The sequence below is a fragment of the Sebastes umbrosus genome, chromosome 18 (assembly GCF_015220745.1).
Source record: "Sebastes umbrosus isolate fSebUmb1 chromosome 18, fSebUmb1.pri, whole genome shotgun sequence".
Taxonomy (NCBI): domain Eukaryota; kingdom Metazoa; phylum Chordata; class Actinopteri; order Perciformes; family Sebastidae; genus Sebastes; species Sebastes umbrosus.
The window spans coordinates 2,971,252-2,998,227 of record NC_051286.1 but is presented as its reverse complement, the minus strand read 5'-3'; the positions used below and the strand labels follow the sequence as shown (position 1 = coordinate 2,998,227).

At 39.7% G+C, this 26,976-nt stretch overlaps 1 protein-coding gene across 1 annotated transcript; it reads left to right on the top strand.

Moving 5' to 3' along the window:
* The first annotated feature begins 499 nt into the window (after positions 1-499).
* On the top strand, positions 500-26,976 carry asap2b (ArfGAP with SH3 domain, ankyrin repeat and PH domain 2b). Its single transcript, XM_037749908.1, has 28 exons — positions 500-914; positions 9,449-9,521; positions 11,829-11,974; positions 12,061-12,135; positions 13,599-13,648; positions 13,893-14,022; positions 14,104-14,189; positions 15,419-15,494; positions 16,066-16,152; positions 16,286-16,389; positions 17,655-17,724; positions 18,183-18,270; positions 18,356-18,404; positions 18,502-18,668; positions 19,570-19,703; positions 20,477-20,571; positions 20,657-20,846; positions 20,931-21,016; positions 21,274-21,389; positions 22,185-22,252; positions 22,604-22,711; positions 22,785-23,019; positions 23,124-23,228; positions 23,865-24,183; positions 24,273-24,331; positions 25,506-25,570; positions 25,946-26,065; positions 26,175-26,976. The coding sequence occupies exons 1-28, from the start codon at positions 789-791 to the stop codon at positions 26,247-26,249; spliced, it is 3,102 nt and encodes a 1,033-aa protein (XP_037605836.1). The 5' UTR covers positions 500-788; the 3' UTR covers positions 26,250-26,976.

Here is a 26,976-nt window from a genome sequence, read left to right as displayed (position 1 = left end):
AAACAAAAAAATGAAAAAAAGAAAAGATCTATGACCCATGTTGTTTGTAAATTTGAATTTGTTCAATAATAATAATTTAAAAAATATATTAAAAAAATATATGAGCCATGTTGTTTGTAAATTTGAATTTGTTCAATAAAAATATATACAAATATATATATAAAAAAAAAATTAAATAAAAAAACCTAATAAAAGACCTCTCCTCCTCCCGGTGTCTCCGCCCTCCTCGGTGTCTCCTCCGCCCTGCTCGGTGTCTCCTCCTCACAGTGTCTCCTCCTCCCTGTGTCTCCTCCTCCTCCCGGTGTCTCCTCCTCCCGGTGTCTCCTCCTCCCTGCTCGGTGTCTCCTCCTCCCGGTGTCTCCTCCTCCCTGCTCGGTGTCTCCTCCTCCCCGTGTCTCCGTGTCTCCGCCCTGCTCGGTGTCTCCTCCTCCCGGTGTCTCCTCCTCCCTGCTCGGTGTCTCCTCCTCCCCGTGTCTCCGTGTCTCCGCCCTGCTCGGTGTCGTTTCCTCAGGTGGTTGCAGCAGCAGCAGCAGCAGCAGGACGGAGGAGTGTGACGGGTCTGTCTTTGAGCTCCAGGCCTCAGATCATGGGGGAATAAAACCTCATAACTTGATAAATATCTGACTGAAGCCTTCAGCTATGAGGAGCAGTGAGGAGACACAGGAGAGGGTCTCTGCTGGATGTTTCTGACTCTGTGGATGAAGTCAAGGTGTGGCTGCTCTTCCTACCTGAGGCTGCCTCTCATTTAAAGTGTTGCTGTAAAGTGTGTGTTTGTTGTGAAGCTCACAATGCCGGAGCTCATCACCGTGACTGAGTTCATTGCGGAGACTAATGAGGACTACAAAGCTCCCACCACCTCCAGCTTCACCACCAGGATGGTCCACTGCAGGAACGCAGTGGCAGCTCTGGAGGAGGTAAGACAGCACTCCACCCACAATGACCACCAGGAACACAGCACCACTGGAGGAAAACATTATAAACAAACAAAATGTTGTCTTTGCAAATAGAAAACAAGTTTTAAACTGTTTCTTTGAGTATACCAGAAGGTAAAGTGTGTTTTAGTGAGTATAAATGAAGGTTAAATGTGTTATAAATTATGCTAAAATGGGTTACAGTGGGTTTAAATGAAGGTAAAGAGTTTTTCTGTGGGTATACATTAAGGTTAAGTGTGTTTTAGTGGGTTTAAATGAGGGTTAAGTGTGTTTCTGTTGGTATAAATGAAGGTGGAGTGTGTTTCTGTGGGTATGAATGAAGGTAAAGGGTGTTTCTGTGAGTGTAATGCAGGTAAAGTGTGTTTAAGTGAGTATACATTAAGGTTAAGTGTGTTTTAGTGGGTTTAAATGAGGGTTAAGTGTGTTTCTGTTGGTATGAATGAAGGTAAAGGGTGTTTCTGTGGGTATACATTAAGGTTAAGTGGGTTTTAGTGGGTTTAAATGAGGGTTAAGTGTGTTTCTGTGGGTATGAATGAAGGTAAAGTGTGTTTAAGTGAGTATAAATGAAGGTTAAATGTGTTATAAAAGATGCTAAAGTGGGTTACAGTGGGTATACATTAAGATTAAGTGTGTTTCTGAGAGTATAAATGCAAGTAAAGTGTGTTTTATTGGGTATGAATGAAGGTAAAGTGAGTTTTAGTGGGTATACATTAAGGTTAAGTGGGTTTAAATTAAGATTAAGTGTGTTTCTGAGAGTATAAGTGATGGTTAAGTGGGTTACAGTGGGTATGAACGAAGGTAAATGGTGTTTCTGTGAGTATAAATGCAGGTGAAGTGTGTTTTAGTGAGGATAATGCAGGTTAAATGTGTTTCTGTGGGTATAAATGAAGGTTAAATGTGTTATAAATTAAGTTTAAGTGTGTTTCTGTGGGTATGAATACCGTAAAGGATGTTTCTGTGAGTAGAAATGAAGGTAAAGGGTGTTTCAGTGGGTATAAATGAACGTTAAGTGTGTTTTAGTGGGTATGAATGAAGGTTAAATGTGTTATAAATGAAGGTGAAGTGTGTTTCTGTGGGTATAAAGGGGTGTTTCTATGTCTGAACCATCAAACTTCTTCACATCGAGGCAGTAAAAGTGTGTTTTTCAATGAAAAGAGGAACAGAGAGAAACACTTCCTCATGGTGAAACAGCTCACAGTTGAATCTTCTGCTGCTCAACATTTTGTAAGAATTCAGAGCTGCTTCTTTGTTTTGCAACGCAGCGACGATGAGCGTGCAGATATGAGGAACCAGTAGTGAGAGGTCAAAGGTCGCTGGTTAAAGAGATGCAGAGCGACCCAGGCTCTCTTCAGAGTCACTGCCACTATTGTTACTTCTATTATCTGCTTTAAGTTGTAATACTGCAGTGAGTCCTCCCACATCTGGTTGCAGGTTTCCAGATGTTGTTAAATATGTTCTTAAATCATTTCAAGCTGCTTTGAAATTAGTTCCAAGTCGTCCGATGAGGTTCAGTAAAGTTAAGATGTTAAATGGAATCAGTTCTGCTTTCAGTTTACATTTAATTCAGAACACCTTCATCATTGTTTTCATTATTAGTAGGGCTGTCAATCGATTACTATTAATAGCACATTTTTTATCTGTTCAAACTGTACCTTAAAGGGAGATTTCTCAAGTATTTAATACTAGTATTAAATACTTAATTTAAGTACTAGCATTTAATATATTAATAGTAAAAAGAAATGTTTATCTCAGGTTCTCATAGTCGTCTTCAAATGTCTTGTTTTGTTTGACCAACAAACCCAAAGACGTTCACTTCACTGTCCAAAGACTTAAACTGTTTATCTTGACGTACTGACATTGTACTTCGTGTATTAATGATATATAAAGTAGTAGGGATGTCACGGTACCAGAAATTTAGTAGTCGATACCGATACCAGTGAATTTCCACAATTCTCGATACCTAATTCGATACCACGGTACAAATAAAACAAAACAAAACAAAACAACAACAACAACAATAAATCCCCTGTACTGTAATTCAACACACACTCTTTTATTAAAAACATTTCAACATTACAAAAAACAGAGGCATGTAGCCTTTAACTAATAAATACAAATAATTTACCCATTTTGTTCTTTTTGGCGTATCAGCGGCATGTTATCAATCGATAGTCAGACGACGGACACTACATACTGACCCTGAATGCATCTGGTCCGTCAGTAGTAGGAGTAGGAGGCAGAGGATTTGTTGTCAAAGCGAAAAGCAAACGCACCTATTTGGCAATATCTCACGTTTAATCTCAACGCTATAAGGGAACCATAACGTTAATGAGGTAATCGCCGCAAGGTGGGTGGAGCCGTCACAGCCGGTGTGCACGGAGCAGCGGCGCCAGATAGAGCAGAAGCTCTACCGGAGAGGCCAGACACACCGCCACCCGACAGTAAAGATCAGAGTCAGCGCTCTGCACATGTTGACCGTCATCTTTTCTTGTAAAATGTCCGGTGTAATCGGTAACACCGGTGTTGTCACAAGTTTATTAACCGATGGGAACATTTTCTCACCGTCACATCACTACCAACGACCAATACAGACATCGTACGGTACCGTCGGTACTGTAGAAAAAGAGTACCGTCACCTTTTTAGAATTTGGGCATCGACTTGGTACCGACGTATTGGTTCTCGTGACATCCCTATAAAGTAGTACATTAACATATGCAAGACTTCACTTCAGTGTGCTATGGTGAGACTACAATAGGTTATAGTTAATTGTATTTAAATACACATTTTTGTACCTAATAAAACTTGAATCACTTCAAAGCATAATATTTACATATTAAAGGAATATTTCTAGTATATTAAATGTATACTCATTTTAAGCGTGCACATTAAAAAAAAGATACCATAAGTAGAAAATAATGCACTTAATTACAACAGGGTCTGAAAATAGCAGCCAAGTGCGAGTAGGTGTAGTTAAGGCATATTGTATTTATGGTAAAATATAAAAATAAAAACATACTTAAACTTCATTTTATAGAAATGACTCTTTAATGCATAATATTTACGTTAGGGCTGTAAATCGATTAAAATATTTAATCGGAAATTAATCACACTTTTTTTTATCCGTTCAAAATGTATTTGTATCTGGTAAATATGCTGCTTTATGCAAATGTATGTACATAATCACATGTGATTATCATAAAGTGGGCATGTCTGTAAAGGGGAGACTCGTGGGTACCCAGAGAACCCATTTACATTCACTGATCTGGAGGTCAGAGGTCAAGGGGCCTCTTTGAAAATGGCTACGACAGTTTTTCCTCGCCAAACTTTAGTGTAAGTTTGAAGCGTTATTTAACCTTTTTAAGTGTTCGTACTAAAAAAAATGATCCTCTGATTTTACAGACGTCTCTTTATTTATTCATATCAAGATTTTCTTAACTGATAACCGACCCTCGTTAACCGATTATTAACCGTTAACCGACAAGATTTATGCCTCGCACCAGCTGCAGGAGCACAACAGATATTGGTTGACGGGAGTCTCCAGTTCACCGTCCGGGAGCGTTAACTTAGCAGCTACGATGCTGCGTGTAGTGTCGCGGACATGCAGCCACTTTCCCAGTAAAAGTCTCCACCGCACATTTAGTTTAGTTTAGCAGGTTGTCAGCTGTGTGTCTGCCCGGCGTAACTTTAGCGAGTGTCCAACAAACAGTGTGTGTATTTGTGCTACGTTAGCAGCTCTAGCATTGCCGGAGGCTTCTTGCTCGCCGCCGCCGCCGCCGCCACACATACAGTCTGTCAGCGCGACGTAACTTTAACGAATGTCCGTGTGAGTGGTGGTGGTGAGTGTGAGGTTGTTGGTGGCGTTCTAGCTGTGAACGTAGGTGTAGCAGTGTACAGTTTATTTGTCGGTGAATAAATGCTACGAAACTACAACTCCTCCGCTCCGCTCAAGCGAGCCGGAGAGACGGTAGTCGACTTCCTGTATCCTGCAACTCCAGCTCCGTCTCTTAAGGTGGACTGTTAAGGTGGACCAGCTTTTCTCCTTAAAGTGACGAGCAGCTCCTCTGAGCCGCTCAGCTTTTGAATGAATTATTAACATTTCTTTTAACCGTTTTAACCGATAGCGTTAATCGGTTAAAATGCTTAATGTGGGTTAACGGTTAAACGGTTCATTATGAACATCCCTATTCATGACCACAGACTCATTGGTGTTTTCAGTCCAAAATGGCGGCAGCGCGACCGCAGTGCCATTTAGCGGCTGTTGTCAAAAAAGCACCATAGCTTAGTCTCTTTGCTTCTAGACTCTTTGTCTGAGGTGTGAACAGCAGCAGCAGACCCGGGGGCGATGACGGAGCCTCACCCCGTCTGATCGAGTCCCAACAAGACCCGTCTCTCCCTCTGAGGCCTCTTGTAGTGTCTCTAGTGGATCCTTCCTCGAGCTGCTTCACCTCCTTGTCTTCCTCCTCTGTCCTCTGTGCTTCAGTCGTGTCCCAACACATCTTTCACCAGTTTCTGTTTAACGTCCGCAACTCGTCCCCACGTTCATTTCCAGACATTATTATTATAACGACTGTAAAACACAAGACATCATGTGTCAGATCTCTTCTGCTACAAGTCTGATTTTTATTTTCTGAGTAAACTCACTTAAACTCAGCACAGTAACATTTATTTATATTGTTGATTAATCGTTTAGTCCATAACTTTTTACAGGGGTTCTTGTACTTGAGTCATGAGTCTCAGAGGAGGTGAAGGTTTCCAAACAAAGGTTTCTCGGTTGTGAGCGCAACACATGACCTGATTCAGAGATCTGGAACCAGGTTTAGGGTTTTCAGGTGTCGTTGAGGAAGTGGAGACGTATTGAGTGTTTTTTTCAGGAGGTTTCAGGGACCTAAATGGTTTTCCAATGTCCTTCGTGGGCCGTACAGTTCTTGAAAAAAAGCAACAAAAAGGTTTTTCATTTATCAAGAAGGAAGGGAAAGATTTTTGATTACTTATTTATTAGGGCTGTCAAAAGTTAACACCATAATAACGCGTTTACGCCAATTTGTTTTAACGCCACTAATTTTTTTGATGCATTAACGCTAAATGCAGTTTTTAGGTTGTAACGGGCTCAGTCTTAAAGCTAGAGTGAAGATACTGGCATATTCTATATTTTTGAATGCATGTATTAATTGATGTATTTTTGCATTTATTTTTTATTTATTTATGCATTAATTTTTTTATATTTGTTTTATTTTAAATGTGTATATTTATTTATCTATTTATGCATTTATGTTTTATATCTATTTTAATTTTAAGTATGTTTATTTTTTCATTTTTTTATTTATTTATTTATTTATTTATTTATGCACGCTTTTCCCTTTGCATTTCACCCCCAATTTATTTCCTACAATTATTTCTGTATTCTTTTCTTTATACTTTAATTTCTTTTTGCGTTTCTGCCTTATTATGCAATCGAGGGTGTTGTCACTCAACGTGAGTCATCATGGAGTCAGGGTACATGACTATATGTTAGCTGTTATTAGTTAGCTAACGGTGTCTGCTTCTGCTTATCAACACCAGTCTTCGTTCCCAGACTCCATTTTTTATCTGTTCAAAATGTCCCTTAAAGGGAGATTCGTCAAGTATTTAATCCTCTTATCAACATGGGAGTGAACAAATATGCTGCTTTATGCAAATGTATGTATATATTTATTATTGTAAATCAATTAACAACACAAAACAATAACAGATATTGATCCAGAAACCCTCACAGGTACTGCATTTAGCATAACAAATATGCTCACATCATAACATGGCAAACTGCAGCCCAACAGGCAACAACAGCTGTCAGTGTGTCAGTGTGCTGACTTGACTATGACTTGCCCCAAACTGCATGTGATTATCATAAAGTGGGCATGTCTGTAAAGGGGAGACTCGTGGGTACCCATAGAACCCATTTACATTCACACATCTAGAGGTCAGAGGTCAAGGGACCCCTTTGAAAACGGACATGCCGGTTTTTCCTGGTTGGAGCGTTATTTAACCTCCTTCTCAAACATGCATTGCCGTCATCGCCGACCCCCGGCGCCTTTTAGGTGGGCCGAGTCCCGCCTTGGCGGCACGACGCGGTTGGGGCGCACTAAGGACAGTCCGCCCCGGTCGACAGTCTTTTGACACAGAGAAGTACTCGTATCGGTACTCGTATCGGTACTCGGTATCGGCGAGTACCCAAATGTAAATACTTGTACTTGTACTCGGGCTGAAAAAACAGGTATCGATGCATCCCTACCTAAACATAACTGATCATAAAGATGTGACCGTTGTTTCGTTGCGTTTTGTACAAATGACGCGTGAAAACGCCAAAATGTGTTGACACGGGGAATGTTCCTGTAATGTTGTGATATGTAACACCTTCCAATGAGATCGGGTTGATGAATGGAGACACTTTGACTACATGTAAACTAATACAGGCTAAAAACACAGGTCAGACTCTACTTGCTGTTTACATCCCACAGGTACGAGTGTGATTATAGGTCCTTATCTTCTTGTATTCAAATGGTCTAAAAACAGGACAAAGAATCCAGCTGCAGGTGTGAGAAATATGCAACAAAGTGTATAAATATGCACCGCTGGTGTGATGATCATACGCTGGTTGTATGTTGTGAACACTTCACAGCTTTGTAGTGTGACTTTGAGTCCAACAGTCACTGAGCCTCTGGACTTTCTGCATGTTTCTCACACTGAGTCACTGAGCTGTGACTCAGCGGATTATTAAACTGCTGACACAGTGAAGTGAAGTGAAGTGAAGTGGGCGGGGCGTCACATGTTCCTGTTTCCTATCGACAGCATCAGGTGACATGAAGCTCTCGTGGTTAAACCATCACTGAGTTACTTTTGTGTCTTTATTAACAGATCATGTTTGAGAACAAAACTTTCCACACTGTAACCAAGAAATACATTTAAGAGCAAATCTAGTCAAATCAAATTTGCAAACAAAATTTGTTGATTTGCAAACAAAACATTTGATTTGCAAACAAAACTTGTTAATTTGTAAACAAAACTTTTGGATTTGCAAATAAAACTTGATTTGATTTGTTTTTATTTTACAACTTCTACGTCTTATTTTGTACATATTTTATTAACTTGGGTAGCGGTCCACTGAATACAGTCAGCCTTTGACTTTTGAATGTCTCCTGTTACAACTGTTTCACTTCAGTATTTAATGCAAAATGGTACGTCCCTCCGCACCACTCTCCAGATTGCCTAAGACACCACCTTCTGGTGGCGCTGGTCGACCTGTAGAGCCCTGTCATCATCAGATTTCAGATGTTTTCTTTCCTTCCAGGCAGCCAGTTGTCTCACTTTTATTAACATCAACCGGCTTTAAATGTCTGATCATCTGATGGCTCAGCCATGCGGCCGTCCAGTTTTAATTCTCAGATGTCAGAGTGTCTTTGAACGCATCACTAAGAAGAAAATAGTTCATGAAGAAATGTCTGTAAACAGACACGCACACACTCATCAAGGCATTGAAACATAACTCTAAAGTTGAGTAAAGTTTCTGCAGGCTGAAAGGAAACCAGGAACCAGAAGATGAATCTAAACACTGATGGGAAATGATCAGCAGAGATGTGAAGCTAAAGAAGAAGTTTGAATGTTGTCGGCTGAAATGTGTGAAAACACTGTTATTAATCTTTAACTGTCATCTTTAAACTGCCGCTGGAATCATCAGGGTTCAAACTGTGTGATGTACAGACGTTTTACACTGTCCAGCTGTGGATCCAGCTGTGTCCAGCTGCGGATCCAGCTGTGTGTCAAGCTGTGGTTCCAGCTGTGTGTTCATCCGTGGATCCAGCTGTGCTTTCAGCTGTGTGTCCAGCCGTGGATCCAGCTATGCTTTCAGCTATGGTTCCAGCTGTGTGTTCATCCGTGGTTCCAGCTGCGGTTCCAGCTGTGGTTCCAGCTGTTTGTCCAGCTGTGGTTCCAGCTATGGTTCCAGCTGTGTGTTCATCCGTGGATCCAGCTGCGGTTCCAGCTGTGGTTCCAGCTGTTTGTCCAGCTGCGGTTCCAGCTGTGGTTCCAGCTGTGGTTCCAGCTGTGCTTCCAGCCGTGTGTCCAGCTGTGCTTTCAGCTTTATGTCCAGCTGTGTGTCAAGCTTTGAATCCAGCCGTGGATCCAGCTGTGTTTCCAGCTGTGTGTCCAGCTGTGTGTCCAGCTGTGTTTCCAGCTGCAGTTCCAGCTGTGGTTCCAGCTGTGGTTCCACCTTTTCATATTCAAACAGCTCAGACTACAGAATCGTAGTCGCTGCTGAAGACTCTTCTCAACTCTTTCACTGTTGTGTGAACATCATGTTTATTGTTTTACTCTGTTCTTATTGTTGTTTGCTTTGAATTCATTGTTATTATTTATATGTTCAGCACTTTGGCCATTGCGGGGGGTTTTAAACGTGCTATATGAATAAAGTTTGACTTGACTGTGTGTCCAGCTGTGGTTCCAGCTGTGTCCTCTGGTCCTGACTGTGTTTGTCCCTCTTCAGGCTCTGGACGTGGACCGATCGGTTCTGTACAAGATCAAGAAGTCGGTGAAAGCCATCAACACGTCTGGTCTGGGTGAGTGACTGAGCTTCACCTCCGTCTGTCCAAAAATACCGAACGCTTCTCACCACAGAGACTCGCTGTGTCTGTCACTTCCTGTCTGCTCAGACTGTCAGCGTCCATTTATGACATATTATTTGTGTGAGACTTCCTCACGCCTTCACATCTCTCCTCATCATCATCATTGTTGTCTGTTTGCATGTAGATTCATCAAAATGTAAAGATAAACAGACAACATTAGGCTTTCTGCTTGCATCACCCACAGCATGATGGGAGTTGTAGTCCCAAAACTCACAACATGTTTATTCCAAATAGAAATAAGAAAAAGAATAACAATAAGAGTGACGAAAAACATAAAAAATTGCACTACTAACACATTTCTGTACAATGGCGTATTACAGCTGGAGCCGGGGCAGGAAGGTAATATTCTAAGAAAAAACTCAGAATTTCAGAGATTAAAGTGGTAAATTTACGAGAAAAAATCATACATTTATGAGAATAAAAAAGTGAATATTTTTTTTAGATTAAAGTGGTAAATTTATGGGAAAAAAATCAGAAATTTACAAGAATAAAACGAGTATTCTCTGAGATTAAAGTGGTAAAATTACGAGAAAAAAATCATAAATTTCATCTGACAGCGCCGTGACCACTGTCGTAGTTTAACTTTGGCCCCTTTAAGCAGGTCAGAATACACAGATATTCTCAGAAGATTTTCACAAGAACAGAAAAGATCACGATTACTTTATTAGAAATTCTCAGTGAGGCGTTGAAACGGCGGTGAGCCCAGCTGGAGGTGCGTTCACTTCGTCAGTGTGAGTGCGCTGGTTTTGTGCTCAGACAGGTGGAGACTCACCTCCACACATTCCTGTCATACCGCCGTCCTGTCCCAGCATGCCGAGGGAGAGACGCCCGCCTCCACGACTGTCTACTGACACAAACAAGAACCAAAAATACTCTTTGATGTTTCATTGATCTGATAGAAAAAAGCTTCTGGAACAAGTTTGGTTCTTCAAACTGGAAAATAAATCGTCCTGTTGAAGGTTGAGATGCTGAGAAGAACGTTTTTACACGCTGACCTTCGAACTACACGAAGCAGCTGTTTGACGAGTGTGAAATTAAGAAAAATATAAATTCTGTTGACAGAATAAAACTTTTGAAGCTGAGTATCAAGTCTGAATATTAACTGGACGTCTGTTATCGTCTTTCTATGTATTTACCTCGTTAGAGAAGTTTCTTAATTTACTATTTTATTTGCTTTTGTTTAACTGTATATAGGAATGTAGGGCTGAGACGATCCACCTATCTCCTGATTCAATACTATCACGATACTCGGGTGCCGATTCGATATGTATTGTGATATTTTCAAGTATTGTGATTTGATATTACGATTTATTGTGATTTATAATGCATGAGCAATACTTTTACACATTTCAAAATTAAATTACTAATTTATTCACTTGTTTTATTTTCCCTCGAGATCTTTGTTTGACCTTATAATACAAATCATTGTTCGATCCATAACATATTTTCAATTTTATCAATCAATAACAATATAAAAACCAGGAAAAAAATAATAAGGAAGTAGAATTATAATTTTTTTTTAATGCATCATTTAAATATTAAGAGTCACTACAGGCTCCATACAGAACGAAGCAGGAGACTTCTCACTAAAATAAATAATACAATATTAACTAAAATAAATATGTAAAGATTGATTTTTGTAGCACTTATAAAATAAAAGTCTTTCACATCAAAAACATTAAACATCAAACAGGCAGGACAACAAACAAAACAGCATAAAAGAAGAACATAAGTGAGTCTTTTAACTGGATAATCTAATAATTATTATTATTATTATTGTTATTTGTATTATTATTATTATTATTATTAATAATAATAATAATGATGATGATGATGGTGAGGATAATAATTATTATTATTATTTTAATAGTAATAATAATAATTATTATTATTATAACAACAATAATGATGATAATAATAATAATAATTATTATTATTATTATAATTATAACAATTATAATAATTACAATAATAACAATAATATTAACAATAATAATAATGATGATAATAATTATAACAATAATAATAATAATAATAATAATGATAATGACAATAATAATAATATTAAAAATAACAATAATAATATCAATATCAATAAAAATAACAATAATAATGATAATAATAATAATAATAATAATAATAATAATAATAAAGGCCTGGTTCTTTCTGCAGTGACTCTATAAAAGGATCTGTGGGATTAAACATGACGGTGTGATGTCTTCTGTTGTCTGTGTGTCTCAGCTCACGTGGACAATGAGGAGCAGTACATCCAGTCCATGTCCAAGTTCGGAGACAACTGTGTCTCCCGGGAGGACGCCGAGGTCGGTTCCGCCTTCCTCAAGTTCGCCGTTTTCACCAAAGAGCTGACGGCGCTCTTCAAAAACCTGGTGAGGGGCCGAGTCCGTAGAATCAATCCCGTCTTTATATGTGAAGACACGTGCGAGCTGTAACACGACTTCCTGTTTGTTTGCAGCTGCAGAACATGAACAACATCATCACCTTCCCTCTGGACAGCCTTCTGAAGGGAGACCTGAAGGGAGTCAAAGGGGTCAGTGATCACTTCCATCCGTCACCGTTTATACTCTATGTCCAGTAGGAAGGAGGCGTTATAGTGTACGGAGGACAGAAACTACCAAAATCAAAAATAAATAAATAAATGACTTGATAAATAAATAAATATACAGTATGTCATTAAATGTAGCAAAATAATATTAAAAATAAATATACATATATATATAATATATATATATATATATATATATATATATATATATATATATATAATATATATATATATATATATATATATATATATAGACCAAACCGTTTTCTTAAATCTGTAGAATATGATGTGTAGCTCAGGACATCTCTGCAGCACCACAATATTTAATTTAATATGGTAATTTGACACATTTCACCTTTAACAAATACAGCGATTTGAAAATTGCAGGAGGCCATATTGTGATACAATTTTGATTTCATTTTGCTGCCATAGCCATTAATTAATTAATTATGATAGTGTGACATAAATGGATATTTCTGTTATAATTTGCTTTTTTATTTATTTATATTTGCATCAATTTATTTATTTATCTCACATTTTATCAATTAATGTATGGCTACATTTATTTGTAATATTATTTTTGCTACATTTATTTATTTATTTATTTATTTATGTATTTATTTATGTATTTAGTTATTTATTTATTTATGTATTTATGTATATATTTAGTTATTTATTTATCTATTTATTCATTCATTTATTTATTTATTTATCTATCTATCTATCTATCTATTTATATATTTATATATTTATTTATTTATTTAGGCCTACATATTATAGTTTCCCAGCGTCCAAGTCAACAGTCTGAGACTCAGAGAGATCCAGTTTATTGTCAGAGAAGACACAGAAAAGCAGCAAATCAATAATCACAACTGAGTAACTGAAACATTTTTGGTATTTTTGAAAAATTAGATAATTGGATTATTAAAAATAGTTGCAGATTAATTTCCTAGTTTATGGTTTGACCAGACGGGTCATTATAAATATTAATACACATCACAGACAAAACATCTGGAATAAAAGTCGATATTTTTTACCTTTTTAGTAGGGCTGTCAAAGTTAACGCTATAATAACACGTTAACGGGAAAAAAAATGTAACGCAATTAATCTTTTGTTTTAAAGCTAGAGTGAAGATACCGGTATCATATGAAACTAGCAAACCTAGAACCTCAGACCATGCTGATCTCTTAATAACCAGCTACATGAGGGAAGTTAGAGAATTTATCTGTTTCAGAGTCGATATCAAATAGAAATAATAACATAAAAGCACTCAGTAAAGTTTCCCTTCAGTGTTTTTATCAGTTAAAAAAACGTTATCGTCTTGACATATTTCCTGAGTGACTCACAGGTCAAAGTCCGCTGTGTGTTGTTATGAGTGAGAATGCTGTGCTGTGATTGGTCGGTCGGTCTGATGATGATGATGATGTGACGTCTCTTCCTCCTTCAGGATCTGAAGAAGCCGTTCGACAAATCCTGGAAGGATTACGAGACCAAAGTGTAAGAAAACGAAACACGATAAGTGAATCTGAAATATGACAAACTATAAAACATAATAAACATCTTCAGAAGTCACTGAAGCTATCACAGTGTTACTAACCAAACCTCATGGTGTTATCAGCTAATTTAGATTCGTCATACAATCATTTGTTTACAAGAAATAAATCAGTGGAGTAACAGATTTGAAGACAACGCAGCGCCGTTTCTTTCACGGAGCTCTTAACTCGACCTTTGACCTCTCCAGAGCGAAGATCGAGAAGGAGAAGAGGGAGCACGCCAAGCAGCACGGCATGATTCGCACCGAGTTCAGCGGAGGAGAGATCGCCGAGGAGATGGAGAAGGAGAGGCGACTCTTCCAGCTGCAGATGTGTGAGGTGAGCTCGCCAAAATGTTTCGGCTTCACATGGAGAATTTAAAACTTTTAAGATCTGATGAATCTTCTCTCCTCTCCGCAGTATCTCCTGAAAGTGAACGAGATCAAGGTGAAGAAAGGCGTCGACTTCCTCCAGAACCTCATCAAGTTTTTCCACGCTCAGTGCAAGTACGTCGCTCAGAAACATGTTTAAATCCGTCACAAAAGAACCACCAGAACGCAGCAATTATTCAGTATCTCTGCAGAAAATGTGCACCTTCAATCATTAAGTCTCATGTGAATCTGAAATATATAATAAATAAATAATTAGGGCTGTCAAAGTTAACGCGATAATAACGTGTCACTACTGTCTTTAATACATTAACAAAACTTGGTTGTAGCGGGCTCAGTTTTAAAGCTAGAGTGAAGATACTGGTATCATATGAAACTAATAAACCTGATGAATCCATCGGTACCAACCATGTCACACTAGCTTGAAGCGAAGGAGGTTAAATAATGCCCCAAATTTACGCTAAATTTTGGTGAGAAAAAACTGTCATGTCCATTTTCAAAGGGGTCCCTTGACCTCTGACCTCCAGATCAGTGAATGTAAATGGGTTCTATGGGTACCCACGAGTCTCCCCTTTACAGACATGCCCACTTTATGATAATCACATGCAGTTTGGGGCAAGTCATAGTCAAGTCAGCACACTGACACACTGACAGCTGTTGTTGCCTGTTGGGCTGCAGTTTGCCATGTTAGGATTGGAGCATATTGTTTATGCTAAATGCAGTACCTGTGAGGGTTTCTGGACAATATCTGTCATTGTTTTGTGTTGTTTATTGACTTTCAATAATCAATATATACATGCATTTGCATAAAGCAGCATATTTGTCCACTCCCATGTTGATAAGAGTATTAAATACTTGACAAATCTCCCTTTAAGGTTCATTTTGAACAGATAAAAAATGTGATTCAGATTAATTGAGACAAACAAATAATGAAATGAGGAAAAAAAGCATGTAATCTATTCATTCCATGTTTTTTATTAATGTTGCAACACAATATAATTGATGACACATCTAGAGATTTGTTCTTTTTATTTATTTGTCCATTACCTCCACAAAGGAGGTCATGTTTTCAGTTCTGCTTGTTTGTCAGCCGGATTACAGAAAAACTACTGACGTGACTTTAATGTAACTTGGTGGAAGGGTGCAGCATCGACCAGAGAAGAACCCATTACATGTTGGAGCGGATACACACATTATTTTTCACTTTCATTAACATTGCGAGTTTTGATTTATTATTGGTGGATGTATTTGGTCATTTTGTGCAGTTTGTTTTTTTCAAAGGTGTAAATTTAGTTTTGGTGCAAAATGTTCCACTAAATGAATTTCTCTTTCTCGTGTATGTTCAGTTTTTTCCAGGACGGCCTGAAGGCTGTGGAGACTCTGAAACCCTCCGTGGAGAAACTGGCAACGGAACTGACGACGGTGAGGACACACAAACAGATAATAGTAATAGATTACTGTGAGGAATTTAAAGGGTTATGTCATCCAACATCTCTCTCTGCTGGCCTCTTTTATATTTTACTGATATTTGAATGTTGGCGGCCTTTAAGGTGGTGGCCACAATCAGAGAAATGAGTATAAACAAAAGAGTATAGAAGCTGCCGCCATTTTGGACTGAAAACGCTTATTATATTTGTAAAATTTTATTGTTCAACACAGGTCATTCCAGTAGAATAGAGCTTTTGTCCACAGGGAGCGCCAAAATCAACATAAAATGAAAGTTCCTCGTAGTAACTAAGTAAAAGTATGTCAGTACTATCATCTAAATGTAGTTTAAGTAGTACTACAGTAAAAGTATGTTAGTACTATCATCTGAATGTATTTAAAGTAGTACTACAGTAAAAGTATAGATGTGTCAGTAAAACGTTCCCTGTCAGTGTTTTCCTTGATGTTTCTGGGTTGATATCACAGCTGCATTAATGTGTATGTTTCATTTTAACTCCGTTATTTCCTGTTGGTTAGTTTAATCCGACTCTTCTTCTGTGGTGTTCAGATTAAGCAGAGTCAGGATGGAGAGAGGAAACAGCTGATTCAGCTCCGAGACGTCCTGAAGGCGTCTCTGCAGTCTGAGCAGAAAGAGGTAAGAGACGAGTTTCTTTACTGCACTGTGTAGTTTTAAATACTCTATATACTGCCAGGTAGTTTCCCTAGCAGGACTTTAAACTACAAACATGGAGGTTAAAATTGGTCGTGTTTCCTGTTTCTCTCCGCAGGACGCTCAGGCTAAACAGAACGCCGGTTACAGCCTCCACCAGCTGCAGGGCAACAAGGCTCACGGCACCGAGCGCTCCGGAGTCCTCTACAAGAAGAGTGAGGGGTGAGTGAACTACATGTTCCAGAGTGCAACAGTGAAGTAAGACACGACGCAGACTTTATTTTCTGTTCACTTCCTGTTAACAATAAAGCTGCTAAAGTTATTAACGGTCACTGAATAAAGCTCCCGTATGATCAAAAAAATTGATGAACAAGACTCGGTCAAAACCGAGTATCTGTCTGGACCATATCTGGTCAGTATGTGAACTTGTGGATAAATTGTTCCACAAATAGTCAGTGGTCATGTCTATCATGTTTTGTGAACAGTTTTTTCCACTTATGTTTGATTGAAAGTGAACTTATAATGAAGTAAATCACATTCAGTAATAGTAAATGGTAACATTCAGTCATTATATTATACATTTTATACAAGGTGAAAAGGAATTAGCATGACGTACAGAGAAAGTTTATCAGCGTTGAGATATTCCCGCTGTCATCACTGACGTTGTTGCTGCCGTATTTATTCCTAGATGGAGCAGCTACAATGCTGGCAAAGCCTGGCACTGATCGACCCGAACTCCGTTCAGAAAACAAGCATTTTAAAAGTTGTTTGCTTGTTGTGTTGCGGACAGACCTGACAAAGCATGAATTCGGTCTTTTTACAAATTGACATCATAACGTCGTTATTTCGGCATCATTTTCATCCGTTTATTGTATTATTATTATTATTATTATTATTATTATTATTATTATTTTGGCTCACTAGATACAGTCAGTGCAATGGGACTGTATGTGAATACAGCTCGCCGCCGGATGATGTTATGAAACCAAACACATCAGCGTTTGGTTTTCTGACGTATCTGGGACTTCCACAACACGTACAAAGCAGTAATAGTGATTATTTCTTCCATGGCTGATGGAGGAAATGGAGGAAAGCGAGGCGAAAATTTGCTTCGCGCTTGGTGTGAATGTAAGGTAACACAATACGAAGCAACAACATAACGTATCTTAAACGAACATAAACAATAGCACATGTAGAACAACAGTACCATGTAATGATACATTGAACCGCTGACACGCTCCCCAGAAAACGTAAACACGGAACTGTTCTCCACCTTTTCATTTTGAAAGAGCAACGGCCAATGAGGAAACTCCAACAGTCGGCTGACCAATCCTGTAACTTCATCACTCAGTCAGTCAGTGACAGACTTTTGCGTTTGTAGGGCTGGCCCTATGCAGTCCAGCCAAAAATAAGGTTGTGATATAAATAAAAAGTAGATCAAAATGTGGTCAGTGTGTGTATCACTAACACACGTGTGACGTCCTCAGACTGAGGAAGGTGTGGCAGAAGAGGAAGTGCTCGGTGAAGAACGGCTTCCTGACCATCTGCCACGGCACGGTAAGACTCCGCCTCCTCTCCTCCTATTGGTCCTCCTGCATGATAAGCTCCGCCCTCCCTCGCCTGCATGCCCATCAGCCAATTAAAAAAAAAAAAAACACTTCTTCTGGGGTTTTAGTTTTTATTTAATTTTTTCGATTTTTATTTAGTTTCTTATTTTATTTTTTTTTGTTCCTTCTTTCTTTCTTTTATTTTGAAGTTTTTACATGAAGAGTCAAACGGCCAATCAGGACAGAGCAAGCAGCAGAGGAAGAGAATCAGGAGGAGAAGGAAGAGCATAAGGAGAAGGATGACAGAGAGAAGGGTGGGAGGAGGGGGGGTTACTAATTATTAATAATGAATAATTATTTTCAACCTCTCATCTCTGCTTCAGCTCTCACAAACACAACGCTCTTATTTTGATATAATTCATTCATTCGATGTTGAACACTTTCAGTATGTCTTCCTGCTTCTCTCAGGCGAACAGACCTCCAGCCAAACTCAACCTGCTCACCTGCCAGGTGAAGAGGAACCCCGAGGAGAAGAAGAGCTTCGATCTGTTCTCACGTAAGCCGCCGCCGCCGCCGCCTTCATGTGTTCGCCCATCAGTCTAACGCGTTGCTCACTTCCTGTCTGACTCTGTTTCCTCCAGACGACAGGACGTATCACTTCCAGACCGAGGACGAAGCCGAGTGCCAGGTGTAAGTAGCGCAGTGACTCCCACAACTCCTGACCTTTGACCCCTGTGCGAACACCTGACCTTATGACCTCTGACCCGGTGTGTTGATGTGTGTGCAGCTGGGTGTCGGTGCTGCAGAACAGTAAAGAGGAGGCGCTGAACAATGCGTTCAAAGGCGACCAGGACAAAGGAGAGAACAACATCATCCAGGAGCTGACGAGGGCCATCGTAGGAGAGGTGAAGAGGATGAGCGGCAACGACGGCTGCTGCGACTGTGGGGCGCAAGGTCAGTACTACTACTACTACTACTACTACTACTACTACTACTACTACTACTACTACTAGTACTAGTACTACTACTAATACTGCTGCTGTGACTGTGGGGCGCACGGTATGTAATACTAATACTACTATTAGTACCACTGCTAATACTGCTGCTGCGACTGTGGGGCGCAATGTCAGTACTAATACTACATCTATTGTACTACTACTCTAATACTACTCGTTAAGAGAAAAGTTTATTAAGAGTAAAGCTCGTTAAGAGAAGAGTTTATTAAGAGTAAAGCTTGTTAAGAGAACAGTTTAATAAGAGTAAAGCTCGTTAAGAGAAGAGTTTATTAAGAGTAAAGCTCGTTAAGAGAAGAGTTTATTAAGAGTAAAGCTCGTTAAGAGAAGAGTTTATTAAGAGTAAAGCTCGTTAAGAGTAAAGCTTGTTAAAATAAGAGTTTATTAAGAGTAAAGCTCGTTAAGAGAAGAGTTTATTTAGAGTAAAGCTCGTTAAGCAAATGGCTTGTTATGAGAAGAGTTCATTAAGAGAAAAGTTTGTAAAGAGAACAGCTGCCTCAGGGAAGAGTTTGTTAAGAGTAAAGTTCGTTAAGAGAAAAGTTTAAGAGAAAAGGTTGTTAAGAGCTTGTTATGATAATGGCTCGTTAAGAGAATGGGTTTGTTAAGAGAAGAGTTCATTAAGAGAAGAGCTCGTTATTTACCAGCAGTGCTGCAGCAGTATCTCTGTATCTGAGGTGAACTGTATCCAGCTGTGTACTTTGAGTGGAGCTGCTGGTCAGACTGGTTTCTGTTGTTTCACTGTATACCAGTTACTGAGTGAGACACCAAATCCCACCTGCTCACCTTCTGTGTGTGAATCAGAGCCTACTAACATCATTGTCTTCATCATCTGGTCCCGTCAGGTCCCACATGGCTGTCCACCAACCTCGGGGTGCTGATCTGTATCGAGTGCTCGGGGATCCACAGGGAGATGGGGGTCCACTACTCCAGGATCCAGAGCCTGGACCTGGACGTCCTGGGCACCTCCGAGCTGCTGGTGAGTCCACTTCACTGTCCCCAGAGGAGTCACGGAAAGCAGAGCGTCGAGTGAAACAGAGCGTATCAGAGTTCGTTTTTTATTTTAAAATTTCACCAATTTGTGTCTTTCTATCTACGACAAAGTATTATTTACACTGTTAATAACAAAAACATATTTGAGATTCACAGAATTATTTCTAAATATTTTGAGAAAAAAAATCTTAATTTCAAGAATGAAGTAAAACATTTAAGAAAAAAGTCCTGATAATTTGACAAAAAAACATTCTGTTCTTTAAGCAACCTTTTTGTTATAATACTGTAACTTTATATCACATTTTTTATTTATTTTTTATTATCGAAATATTACAACTTTGTGACTTTTTTTCTCATAATATCATAACTTGATTCTCGAAAACAGTTGCCCAAATATAATAAAATTAATGTCAGTCTATAGTCATTTATATTAAATAAATATCCTACAAATATTATTTTATGACAGTTTGATTTGTTTAGCATTTATCCTTTTAGATTTTATAAAATTATGCTATTTTGTCTCATTAATTCATTTAAAAACATTATAAAAGTCACTGGTAAACTGACGTTTTCTTGCATGACATTTACAGTATTTAAAGTATTTGAAGAGAGTAGAGATGTTGCTGGTCTGTAGCGTTGGATTGTATTAAATGGTACATTCGTTGGTGCATTCAGAGCAGTAAATGGAACAACCAGAAAATGTGCAGATGTGGCTGTTTTAGTTCAGGAACCCACCTGACCTGACATGTTGTGTTTTAGTTGGCGAAGAACGTGGGAAATGCCAGCTTCAACGAAATCATGGAGGCAGATCTGGCGGCGCAGGACGTCACCAAACCTAATCCGACCAGCGACATGTGAGTGAAGAAATGATCTGAAAACAATAGGAGGAAGTCTATTAAACGCTGATTAACTCTCTCTGGTCTCTGGTTGGTTCTCCAGGCAGATGAGGAAGGACTACATCACAGCCAAGTACACAGAGAAGCGTTTCGTTCGGCGGCTTTGTGCCGACGCCGCGTCCAGACTGCAGGTTCTGTATGAGGCCGTCAGGAACAGAGACATCGTGTCTCTGATCCAGGTCTACGTCGAGGGGGTGGACCTGAGGGAGGCCATCCCTCAACCCAACGAACACGTACGACCTCACTGATCACTTCCATCAGCTGTCAGATACTAAATGTTTAATGGCAGAGATTTACATTCAGTTTGTGTCTGTCAGGAACCTGGAGAGACGGTGCTCCACCTGGCGGTCCGGATGGTCGACAGAAACTCCCTCCACATCGTTGACTTCCTCGCCCAAAACAGGTATCATCATCATCATCATCACTGAAGATGCAGCTAATGATTATTGTCATTATTGTTTGGATTGTTAAATGTCAGAAAAGAGTCCGAGGTGATGTCTTCAGATATTGCCTCCGTACCAACGCCGTCTTGGTATTTGGTCGTTGCCTTCTTGTTTTTTTCTCCGTTGCCATCTTGGTATCCGACGTCACTATGGTTTGGGTGTGTAGAGAATGCAGCGTGTTCTCACGTGTATTGTAACACTAAGGTGTGTGTTTCAGTGGTAACCTGGACACGCAGACAGCCAGAGGAAGCACGGCGCTGCATTACTGCTGTCTGACGGACAACAGCGAGTGTCTCAAACTGCTGCTGAGAGGAAAAGCTTCAGTGTCCATCAGTAAGAACACAAACACTCACGCAAGATTCAACTGTTGTTCTGCAAGAAAACAGGAAACGCACAGCGTTACAGCGTGACAATGTTACAGCGTAACAACGTTGCCGCGTTACAGTGTTACCGCGCTACAGTGTAACATTGTTACCGCGTTACAGCGTAACAACGTTACAGTGTAACAATGTTACAGCGTGACAATGTTACTGCGTTACAATGTTACTGCGTTACAGTGTTACCGCGCTACAGTGTTACCGCGCTACAGTGTAACATTGTTACCGCGTTACAGCGTAACAACGTTACAGTGTAACAATGTTACAGCGTGACAATGTTACTGCGTTACAATGTTACTGCGTTACAGTGTTACCGCGTTACAGTGTTACCGCGCTACAGTGTAACATTGTTACCGCGTTACAGCGTAACAACGTTACAGTGTAACAATGTTACTGCGTTACAATGTTACTGCGTTACAGTGTTACGCTTTACAGCTGTGCGTTTTAACGTTACAGTGTTACCGCACTACAGTGTTACAGCGTTACAGCATAACAACATTACAGCGTAACGTTACAGTGCTACCACGTTACAGTGTTACGCTTTACAGTGTTACAGCATAACAACATTACAGCATTATAGTGTTACCACGTTACAGCGCAACAATGTTACAGCATAACAATGTTAAGCAGCGTAAGAGTTACAATGTTACAATGTTACAACGTTTCAACGTTACAGCGTTCGAGCGCCAGTACAAAGCTTTTAGTCTCGTTTCTAAATGTCTCAGTTTTCATCATGAATTTGTCTCCACAGCAAACGAAGCGGGAGAGACGCCGCTGGACATCGCCAAACGCCTCCGACACACTCGGTGTGAAGAACAGGTAGAACTCTCGATATGTTTTATATTTGTTAGATGAGCTCTTTGTTTTATTTTATTTAGAAATGTAATTTTACGTTATAATTCTGGGAAATATGTTCATTTTCTAACAGAAAAGTACGTCAACACAGACAAACAAGGTGCTTACATTGGGCCATGATATAATCTTGTATGCTAGCATCACCTATATTAGCATCGGTAATAAAATTAAATGTAGTTCATCTAAACTTTAGACATCAGAAGAAAAATACTGTACATCCAAAAGTAACTTTCATTTCTCAAAATCAGTTTTTTGTTGAAAACATCTGCCGAGGTGAAATGATCCGTCTCCTTTTCGTTTGTTTGTATGTTCCAGTTGACTCAGGCTCAGACGGGAAAGTTTAACGTCCATGTTCACGTTGAGTACGAGTGGCGTCTCCAGCATGACGACATGGACGAGAGCGAGGACGAGATGGAGGACAAGGTCAGCTGGTTTTACTTTAAACAACTCGTACGCGTGAAGGCGATGAAGATGTATAACCGTGTCTTTCCTGCAGCCCATCCCGAACCGGCGAGAGGAGCGTCCGGTCAGCTGCTTCGTCCCGGGCAGCGGCCCCATGCAGCCCAACCTGGCGGCGTTGGCTCGGGACGCCGCCTGCCTGGCGCGGGACAAACAGAGGTCTCAGGTGCCCAGCATGATGATCAGCAACGAGACCTACGGCACCATGCTGGACCTCAACCTGCCGCCACCGGGACCGACGCCCCCGCTGCCGCCCAGAGGACCCAACAGAGGTCAGACAGACGGGGACTTTATATCTTTAAATAAACTTTATTTAACAAACGGCTTTACAGGAAGGAGACAATCCTGTCTGGAAAAAACTTTTGTCTCGCTGCAGTTTCAGGACACGGTAAACCTGTTGCCATGGATACAGTAGGAAGACAGCGGTCGTCCTCCGACCCCCCCAACCCTCAAACCCCAGAGAGGAACTCCTCCATGTACGGTGAGTGTCAGTCACTTCCTGTCAGCTAGTGACAAAATAAAAGCATCCGACAACAAGTAGATTTACTTATAAATGTGTTTCTCATCTCGAGACTATATGCAACAATTAATCGATTAATCGATTAGTCGATTAGTTGATTGACAGGAAATTACCAACAACTCACATACATCCATAAATGAATGATAGTAATATAATAATAATAATAATAATAATAATAATAATAATAATAATAATAATAATAATAATAATAATAGTAATAATAATAATAATAATAGTTATAATAATAATAATAATAATAATAATGATAATAATAATAATGATAGTAGTAATAATAATAATAATGATGATGATGATAGTAATAATAATAATAATAATAGTAGTAATAATAATAATGATGATGATGATAGTAATAATAATAATAATAATAATAATAATAATAATAATAATAATAATAATAATAATAGTAGTAATAATAATAATGATGATGATGATAGTAATAATAATAATAATAATAATAATAATAATAATAATAATGATAATAATAATAGTAATAATAATAATAGTTATAATAATATTATATGAGAGAGTTCACGGTATATCTGATATGGTCTGTTGTTACCTCTGTTCTCCTCCCAGTGCTCCCAGTAGCTCCTCCTCCTCCAGTAAACAAGAGGTCCAGCATGTTGGAGACCAAGACCCAGTCCGCCAGGAACACCCCCCTCCCTCCTCTGCCTCCCCCACCAGCAGCAGGACTCCCTCCAATCCCCCCAGCACCGACCATCCCACCACCACCCCACTACAAAGCTCCGCCCCAGCCACCACCAGTCCCCCTTCACCAGACCAGTAAACCACCAGTACCACCAGGACCACCAGGACCACCAGGACCACCAGGACCACTAGGACCACTAGGACCACTAGGACCACTAGGACCCAAGTCCCCCAAATCACCCACTGGGTATGTACTGGACTGTACTGGACTGTGGTGGACTGTACTGGACTGCTGGTCAGAGATTCATCAGTTGACTTTATTTTGTCTGATTTCAGATCAGTGAAACTTCCTCCACAGAGACCTCCTCTCAGGACCGCATCTGTGGACAAACGAGGTACTCACACACTCACACTGAGTCCTGTACTTGTGAGGACCCTCATGACCTCGTGACCCTGGTCTGTACTCGTGAGATTCAAAATAAAACAGATGTAAAGTTTGTTGGTATTAATCTGAATAAACAGAACGATGTTTAAACCTTTAACATGTCCAGTAAATATGCATCCTTATAGCCAGTGTATTAACGTTACATACAGTAACGTAGATGGCGGTTCTGAGAGGTAAAATTACTGTTTTTGTGAATGGAGTCTGGTGGCTTTGAAGAGAGCGACGTAACGGCTTCAGTTCCCCGTCAGGTAATTTTACCTCTCAGAACACGGTAGTATACATACAACCCAACCTTTCAGTTATTTCCAAACTTAGCACAGCTAACGTTGACTCAGCTAGTGCTAGCGTTCACATTATTCATAACCTTATTGATTAGCTTACTGTGCTAACCTACGGCTGAGTGGACGTTTCCATTTGATTAAAGGTCCCATATCGTGCTCATTTTCAGGTTCATACTTCTATTTTGTGTTTCTACTAGAACATGTTTACATGCTGTAATGTTCAAAAAACACTTTATATTCCTCATACTGTCTGCCTGAATATACCTGTATTTGCCCTCTGTCTGAAACGATCCGTTTTAGTGCATTTCAATGGAATTGCAACGGAATTGCGTTGCTAGGCAGCAGCTTAGGTCCATGTTCACTTCCTGTCAGCTGATGTTATTTACATACACTGCAACCAGGAAATAAACTGGGACACATTTAGAATGTTTACGTTTAAAACCGTGTAATGGTCTAAATATTGTATATTTGTGACATCACAAATATACAGAAATCCTGACGGTTTGTTTTAAACGCGCAATTTCTGAATACGGGCTGTGTGTATTTCTCTGTATATTGAGCGTTTTGATAGTTTAACAGCATTTATACAGCACTTAAACCTGCTTTATAATGTAACAGACCTGAAAATCTCACTTTTTACAATATGGGACCTTTTAAAAAAACGGAAAAGAACGCAGATGGAGTTGCCATTTGAAATGATAATATGACAAAGAAAGCTTATAAAAGTCTTATCATACAACAAATAAAACGTTACAGAAACAGATCAAACACAAAAAACAACCTGTAAAGATCGTGATGAGTTTCTGAAGATTTGTCATTTGTTGCTGTTTATTCTCTCTGTAGGGTCACAGCCCAAATCCCCACAAAGCTCGGGTCCTCCAACACCCAAACCCAGAAGCACCTTCTCCGTAAGTCCTCAAACACAACAGCGTCAAAACTAACAGACCCAACAACAGGTGGATTTAAAGGGACAGATCATGACTCATACAAGTTTTTTCCTTCATCCCATCTATAGAAACATTTCAATTAACATCAACTAAGTCCCGCATTTATTAGAGTTTCATGACTGTAAAATACTGAACACAAATATTTACAAATTGACTCATTAATATGAATAGGGAACCTAAACGTGACTGTGTTAAATTGTGCTTTTTTTTTATGGAGTTTGGTTCAGCTTATTGTCCGCTAACCTACAGTTAATTCTTACAGTATATATAATATATATATAAATATATATATATATGTGTGTGTGTGTGTGTGTGTGTGTGTGTGTGTGTGTGTAGAAGCTGAAGCCTCAGCGGGTGAAGGCCATCTACAACTGTTCAGCTGATAATCCAGACGAGCTGACGTTCTGTGAGGGGGAGGTGATCATCGTGGAGTCAGAGGAGGACAGCGAGTGGTGGGTGAGTGACAGCTACGCCCGCCCCGCCCAAACAGGAAATACATCTAAAGAAACAACGCCATGTCACCTTTCACTTCCTGTTTTACTTGAGTTTGTGTGGTTTGTTTCAGGTCGGTCATGTTGAAGGAGACCCGACCAGGCGAGGAGCGTTTCCTGTCACCTTCGTTCACTTCATCACAGAGTGACGTCACACCTTCGCACTGCTCACCTGGAGCGGACACATTAAGGACTCAAAGTGATGCTCTGTCCTCTGGATCGACCTTAGACCTGGACCTGGACCTGGACCTAGACCTGGACCTGGACCTGGACCTGGACCGCAACACAAAGCCAACTGAAACACTGAAGCTACTTGTTTTTGGTTCAAGCTTCCAGATGTTGTAAATATTCAACCCTGCAGGACTCACCTGTGACTCCTCTGTGCCTTGTTCAAACTCACAGAACTTTATTTTATATTGTAGTTAGATTACAAAGTTTTCCAAAAGATCCTGAATGTGTCAGGCTGAACATTTTTTAAGATGATTTTGATGATTATTTAGTCTTTCTTGTTTTATCCCCTTAGATCTGATGAAAGGAAATCTTATGGTGTGTTCACATCGAGAGCGAAGCAACCTTTTCGCGCGGCGCGGTTACAAACAAAGTCAATGCAAAGAGATAATGTGACGCAAATTCGCACCGGGCCACGCGAACAGGTGAAATTTGCGTCATTCCCGTATTCGCGGAAGTTTAAATATTTCAACTCGAGTGAGAAATTTGTGTGACGCTGTGTTGTGAGAGCCTATCAGTGATGAGATTCTCCTCCTGTCGTCGCTGACGTCCTGACGTTGTTGAATCAGAAATGGAGGAAATAAATAAATCTTGTATGTGTCTGTGGTCACCCAGAGCTACGATAGTACATCACATCTGTACAGAGAC